Source organism: Colius striatus, chromosome 19, assembly GCF_028858725.1.
Source record: "Colius striatus isolate bColStr4 chromosome 19, bColStr4.1.hap1, whole genome shotgun sequence".
In the NCBI taxonomy this organism is placed as follows: domain Eukaryota; kingdom Metazoa; phylum Chordata; class Aves; order Coliiformes; family Coliidae; genus Colius; species Colius striatus.
In genome coordinates, this window is record NC_084777.1 from 6,290,143 (window position 1) to 6,296,977 (window position 6,835).

Below are 6,835 nucleotides of genomic sequence, written 5' to 3' on the forward strand. Positions count from 1 at the left end.
ACTTCCAGCGCCGCCGCCGCAACTGCCCCATTGGGCCATTCAAACGCTCGGCAGAGCGGGGCCGCGGCCGCCCCACAGGCCCCGCCTCGCGACGCGCGGCCGCCTCAGTGACGCGCCGGGCGGGGCCAGGCCGCAGCCCCGCAGCCCCCGTACAGCCTTCGCCTCCTTTCTGCGCGTACGAGAGGTTTTTACAGCTCCCGTCTACGGATGTCTGTATTTGTATTTGTTAAGGCATTACCTGCTTGAACTCGGGTGTTTCGATACCGTTTCCGTACACAAGAAACACGCGTTTTGGTGCAGAGCAGCTTTAACAAACTAATGCAGCAAGTGGCAGCAACCCGGCTGGTTTTACTGTCAACATTTTTCTCTCCCTTCGGTGTTAGATCATAACTGGATTTGTAACTAGTCTTATTGGGGGGAAATACCCACAAACATCAAACCACACAACTCACAATCTGTGCCACCGAGGCTCTTCCCAAGAGAGACCCACCTGCAAGCTGCTGCATTACAGACCAACTCCAGCAGCATCTGCAGGATCTCAACAAACTAGCTTCCCTTTCTTCTGGGAAAGCAGGACTTCATATCAGAGAGACAATTAAGGAAATGTAAGCCTTGGGCTTCAGAAGATCATTCCCATTCCAACCCTCACCATGACAAACTGGGTTCTACCCGACACGGCTCTGTAGAATTTGTATTGCACAAGTCACCTGCAGAGATGGCTCCTAATCGGATTGCCACAACTTTGTTACCCTTACAGAGCAGAAATATCTACAGATCCCACAGGCACGCAGATCCCTCTTAGTCCTTCTCTTCCCAAAAGGAAAAGCAAACTGATTTTTAGGGGTATTCCAGAGAGATTTCATGCAAGATAAATCTTTCTGGTAACTGCTCTGCATTAGTGATGTCTGCACAGGGTGTGGGATGGTAAGAACTCACAGATCTCACACAGGGCACAGAAAGCAGAAGCCTTTATCCTTGCAGACTGTACGGAATCAAGTATTGGAAGAACCGTTTACATGGAAGAGTACAAGCATACAATCTGCTGAGTGCAGCGTCGCTTCTGTCATGGGAAGGGTGCCCTGCCCAGTCCCGTGGATTCTGCCTGTTTCCTCAGCACTGGGCTTACAGGATTCTATTGCAGGAAAAAACATCACTTAAAAACAAGTATCCAGTGTGTCAGTCTTAGTAAAACACTTCGGATGACATGGATGGGCAGCAGAAGACAGCCCGAAACAAAAGCTGCTCAGACCCATCACATCACACACAGCTGCAACTCTTGCTAGCCAAGAGCAGCTTGCTTTTACAGTAGTCTGCTCTGAGAATCGCCTCTCACCTAAAGGAAGCCTATTTGATGCACTCTTCAGTCCAGAGCTTCTCCTTTCCAGAAGCATCCAAGATCCCTTTTACCCATCCCCATCCTTCTAAACAGCATGTTCACACACCGAGCTGGATTCCCTTTGCTCACTGTGACTTGATGCTCTGAACAGGACAGTCTCCGTGCCTGCCTCTCAGTCCACTGGGTGTGACTAGTCCATTCAACCCTTAAAAAATAAGTGTCATTCCTTCTGAAGTGTTTTTTTTTACCATGCAAGTACTTCAGGAAGGCAGCTGCAGCTGGCATCAGACTGCAACTTCAGCTTTTTGAATCGCTTCTTCCATGCGCTGGTACCAAGGCTGGATCTTGGTGTGAACCATCATGTCGTCAAAGGCTTCCAGTCCTTCCATGACTCGGAGGACCCCGTACACCGCCTGTGCCAGAGGATAAAGGTTAGAACAATGTTGAAAGTCAGCAGTGGAGAATGGCTTAGGGTACCCACAAGTGCCAACAGCTTATCTAGTAAAGCTCTTTCACCGTCCTGCCACCTACTCCACTGCTCTGATGAGCAAGGAAGACTGAATGGCAGAAAGGTAAAGAATATGCATGTTTTTCCATCAGAAAACAGTAAAGAAAGATTAGGGGTAAAATTAATCCTATCTCTGCATCAAGTTCTGATACAAAATGCTTCACCTGCATTGCCACGAAAAATGTTGGTGCAGCAGACAAACCCTGCTCCACTCTGCACAGCTGCCCACAAAGGAAACCCCAGCAGCACTGAGTGTAACAAAACCCGTGCAGGTGTGAGGCTTCATTCACCAGCATTCATGAGCCAGTGTCCTGGCTTATAACCTGCCTTTATCATGCTTCCACATGATCAGTAAAATCCACCTGCAGAGGAGAACTGCAGGTTCCAGCTTGGGAAACATTTCTCTGGAGGAGAACAACAAATACTACTGTCTTACGTAACACCAATATTTCCAAGTCCCCTTCATGTGGGAATTGTATCGCTGCACAAAGGAAAATGACAACTTATCACATGTAATTCACCTTCTCTTCATATACTGGTATTAATCACTTTGTAGAGAAGAGCAACTGGATGATTGTAACACACCTAAGAACAGATACAGGAATTAAGGCCTTACCAAGTCAGCAAGGTTAGGCTGGTTCCCACCCATGAACAGTCGATGTTTGCCAACGGCTTTTACCCACTCATTAACTGCTTCATACAAGTCTTGTCGGACATCATCTCGAAGGTGATGCCTGGATAAAGAGAGGAACTAGTTTGAAGATACCAGTTTGTTTCGTCATCTCTCACCTTATGGGCTGGTCTTTACATGGTAGTTAGGAAGGTATTTGAGAGTGAAGGGGGCAGTGAACAACCAAATAGATGAGTAGATGGGGTCAGTACCTCCAGTTAAAAAAAAGAAAGCTGTTACATTAGATTAAATGCTTTGATTTAAATTTCTGAGGTTCTGCCCTCTGACATCTGGAGTTCACAGCTAAGGAGGTTAAGGAATCTTGTGTACATGGTGCTCAGTGGTACCAACCTTTTCTTCAGTCTCTTGCTAACAAAGAACATGGCAACAGCCCCCATGTACTTGGCAAAGAAACCTTCCATGGTGCCAAACTTCCCCTCACGCACAATGTAATCAAACGATGCCAAGGCTTCTCTGGGGGTACGGTAAACATTGGGGGAGATGAGGTGAACAAGCCAATCATCTGCCCATTTTCTCCACTTCATTTCTTCCCTGCAAGCATTTAAAAGAAACAACTTTTCAGTGAATGAGGTACAGATTGCAAGGCTACAGGAGGCCTGCAGAAACACAGCAGCATGAGCCAGAGGTTCCACCAAGGACAAGTGTGCCAAAACCTCCTGCCCAGCCTTGTGCTCCAGTGACCTTTCAAAGATGCACTCAGGATCATTATTTTTGGCAAGGCTCCTCCAATCTCACACTAAAATTAAAATCAGGACCAAGACTAGCTTCTAGCTTCTCCTCCCAGTGCAAGAGCTAAAGCAGGAAGCAAAACTAGCAATCCCTAGAATGCCCTGTGACAGAAAGGAACGGCCAAGAGAGAAACTGGAGGCACTCGAAGGTGGCATTACCATGAGAGTGGGAACTAGACCATCTAACAATATTGTTTCAAGGTAGGTAAGAAACATGGCAAAATCACTCCAACTACAAAGGCTTTAAACATTAATGGAGGTATGACAAGGTTTATCAGCAGGATTTTATATCTACATCACCCCTGAGTACGTATGGAAGAAGCTGTGATCCTGCTGGAGAGTCCAGAAACTTCAGAGCACTTACACTCTCACTTCTTTGACAGGGTACACTCGCTTTGTCTCCTTCTCATCCAGCATGAGCCAATATTTATTCCCATACTCAAACACCTCCTTGCCTTGCTCAGTCACGGTTTTCATAGGAGGATAAAAGGAGACGATCTCTTCTAAGCTATTCCTCCTGTGAACAGAAACACATTTAGCAGTGATCTCACTGCTACAAAAATAAGCAAGAGCAAAGGACAGACACACCTTACAAAAGGTATTATTCTAAAATTAAGTGCAGAAGGTTCCAAATTACATGTGAAATGGTTTTGAAAAGATAACTAGAACAGCTAATAACAGCAAATGACTACTATTAGTGTACATACCTTTGTGTCATAACAGAAATTTGTGCAGACACAAAGCTTCCTACAGTTCCTGAGTGCTTTGTGGCACAGACCTAAAGGACAGGCCACAGGCAGTCCAATTCAATTTCATTCTAGCTGTTATAACTGCCTAGTCAGCTTAGTTCCAGGACTAATATTAACCCTTGTTTAAGTAGGTTTTGTACAAAGAAAGTCTTGCAGGTGAGAAAAAAAAAGTAGTTCTGAGAGGTGAAAGCTTTGCTTTACTGACATCACAACATACACAGGCACCATCCACACCACTACAGCCAGGGTCAGGTCTGCTGGGACAAATACCCAGAGCTTCAGTGACCCAGGTCAGCAAGAAACTTATGACCAACTCTGAGAGAGTCATCTCCATCTCTAGTTGGCTTCGGACAGTCACATTCACTCTTCTCCCATCATCCTGTTTTCTTACTTGGAAATGAGATAGGTCTTTATTGCACTGATGATCACTGAAGAGTCATTCAATTGCTGAAAAACAGAATTAGAACAAACTTAAAATAAGTTGGGGAAATTGAAAGGAAATTCTTCAAAACCTGTTCCCCTGCCTGCTGAGGCTTCAAGTCAGTACTGCAGTCTCTACCCCCTGACCATATTTTCCCAGCAGTGCCCACACATCTAAAGACAGCCTTACATTCAGATCTCCTCTGTGACTGATTATTTCAGAGTACCACTTCAAATTTGTCTTTCATCCTGACAGCTGAGGACCTGAGGGTCATGTACACATGCAATAGCAGTGGGGTTTGGATTTGGGCTCTTGGCAGTGAAAGAGGAAAACAACAGTAACAACAAAAAAACCAACAAACCCAAGTTGAAACCTCAGTACTCTTGAGATCTCATTTTGATCCCACAAGACAGGAGCAGTTCCTAGTACAAATATATCCTGCATAGAGTTGATAGAAGCTAGATAACCACTGCATTACAAGTCACCAGGTAAACAGCTTGCCTTGTAAGAAAGGCCAACAAAAAAACTCCATAAAGGCCAAGGCACGAGAAACCATAAAGCAAGAAACAGATCTTAGACTCTAGAGAATAAAAGATGATCTAAAGTGACACTGGATGTGTTCAACCACAGAGACATTTCAGAGACAAAGCCTCCAAACCACTGCTTGGGGGAAATCAAGCTTTTAACACAGTGAGACTTACCAGAGGGCTTCCAGCGTTGGCTAGCAGGATAGGCACCTTTCTGTAGGAAGAGAATTTGATCTCTTTCCGCATTATTGGGTTCACCTCCACAATTTCATAGGGCAGTCCATGATAATCAAGAAAAGCTCGGACTTTGCTGCAGAAAGGACATGTTTTATACTGGTAGAGTGTGAGCTGCAGCCTTCCTGCAGGCAGCTGGGGAAAGAAGAGACCAGAAGCTTCAATTTTGTACTAAAAATACAAATATCATCTTCCCTCTTTATCTTTTTGCCACAAGGTTACAGACCTTGACATTCGGTTTCAACATCTGATTATCACGATATTTTGGCTAACAAAATTCACCTTCAAATACTTGTTTTTCTAAGCATCTACTCAATCTGTTGGAAACACCTACTCACAGGCCAAAGAAAGAATTTCAATCCAAACAGCTCACCCCTCTAAAAACCATTCCAAAACTAAAGAAAAGCAAAACCATATTTTAATCACTTTTAAGTTAAGAAGTAAAATAACCTTTTAATTTCAAACTTCCTCCACAACAACCTCTGTGGAGGCCACAGGGTGGGGGAGCAGTTTGTTGTATCTGCCCAAGCCCAGATTTCCAGGATTAGCTGCTGAGACAAGGCAGGGGGAAGCCAGGGCAACACAGTCAGAGAGGTGTCCAGTGAGGGATGTTTGCCCACACTGTCATACTTCAGCCAGCTGGCAGGCCCTCTCAGTCACTTGCTTTAATCATTAGAAAACAAACACTGTCAGATCACTTTGCTTCTCATTTGCAATGCATTGAGTTATACAACCTCTGTGTGAAGCTGCAACAACAGACAATGCTGCTCCACATCCCTAGCAAGCTCTTGCTTTCTGACTGGCATTCACACAACATTTTGGTGGTTAAAGCCCTTGAAGCTGCTGCAGTCCCAGCCCTCCCCTCACGCTGCCCAGCCCACCACTAACCCCTGGCCCTCAGCACCTCAGCTCCATGGCTTTGGGATCCCTCCAGGGCTGGGCACTCCCCCAGCTCCCTGGGCAGCCTGGCACAGGGGCTGACATCCCTCTCAGGGAAACAGTTCTGCCTCAGCTCCAATCTCAGCCTCCCCTGCGGCAACTTGAGGCCGTTTCCTCTTGTCACTCGCTACTTGGGAGCACAGACCGACTCCCAGCTCCCTCAACCGCCTGCCAGGGAGGTGCGGAGAGTGCAGGTTCCCCGCAGCTCCTCAGGAGCGCGCTGCCGGGGTCTCCTTTACGCGCTCTCGCCACTGAGGCCGGTCCGCAGAGCCCCGAGACTCCGCTCCGCGCCCTCCCTGTCGCTCTGCCCTCAGGGACCCGCCGCCGGCGCCGGGCCCGGGCCTCGGGCGCGAAGGGAGCGGTGAGGTAAGGAGGGCGCCCGGGGGAGCCGCGGGGGGCGGCCGCGAGGGAAGGGGAGGCGAGGGGAGCGCAGCCCGCGGGCGGGAGCGGGGCGGCGCGCGGGGCCCGGCGGCGCGTTACCTCAGCGGCCGAGTGCTCCCGCAGGCGCTGCCGCGCCGCCAGGTAGAGGCCGGCGCCGCCGCCCAGCGCGAAGGCGGCGCCCAGCAGCAGGCGGCCCCCGCCGCCCCCTCCCGCCGCGGCGCCGTACGACCGGCCCGGAGCCCGCAGCCGCCAGGGCGGCAGCAGCGCAGCGGCCCGCCAGGCCCTGCCGGCGGCCGCCATCTTCCCGGCACGGCGCGGGAG

At 48.6% G+C, this 6,835-nt stretch overlaps 1 protein-coding gene across 1 annotated transcript; it reads right to left on the bottom strand.

Annotated features, from left to right (window-relative positions):
• Positions 1–951: 951 nt before the first annotated feature.
• Positions 952–6,816, bottom strand: PTGES2 (prostaglandin E synthase 2). Its single transcript, XM_062011580.1, has 7 exons — positions 6,614–6,816; positions 5,135–5,329; positions 4,404–4,459; positions 3,628–3,780; positions 2,866–3,066; positions 2,461–2,578; positions 952–1,749 (listed from the first exon to the last, which is right to left on the bottom strand). Exons 1-7 carry the CDS (start codon positions 6,812–6,814, stop codon positions 1,621–1,623), a joined length of 1,053 nt encoding a protein of 350 aa, XP_061867564.1. The 5' UTR covers positions 6,815–6,816; the 3' UTR covers positions 952–1,620.
• Positions 6,817–6,835: the final 19 nt, after the last annotated feature.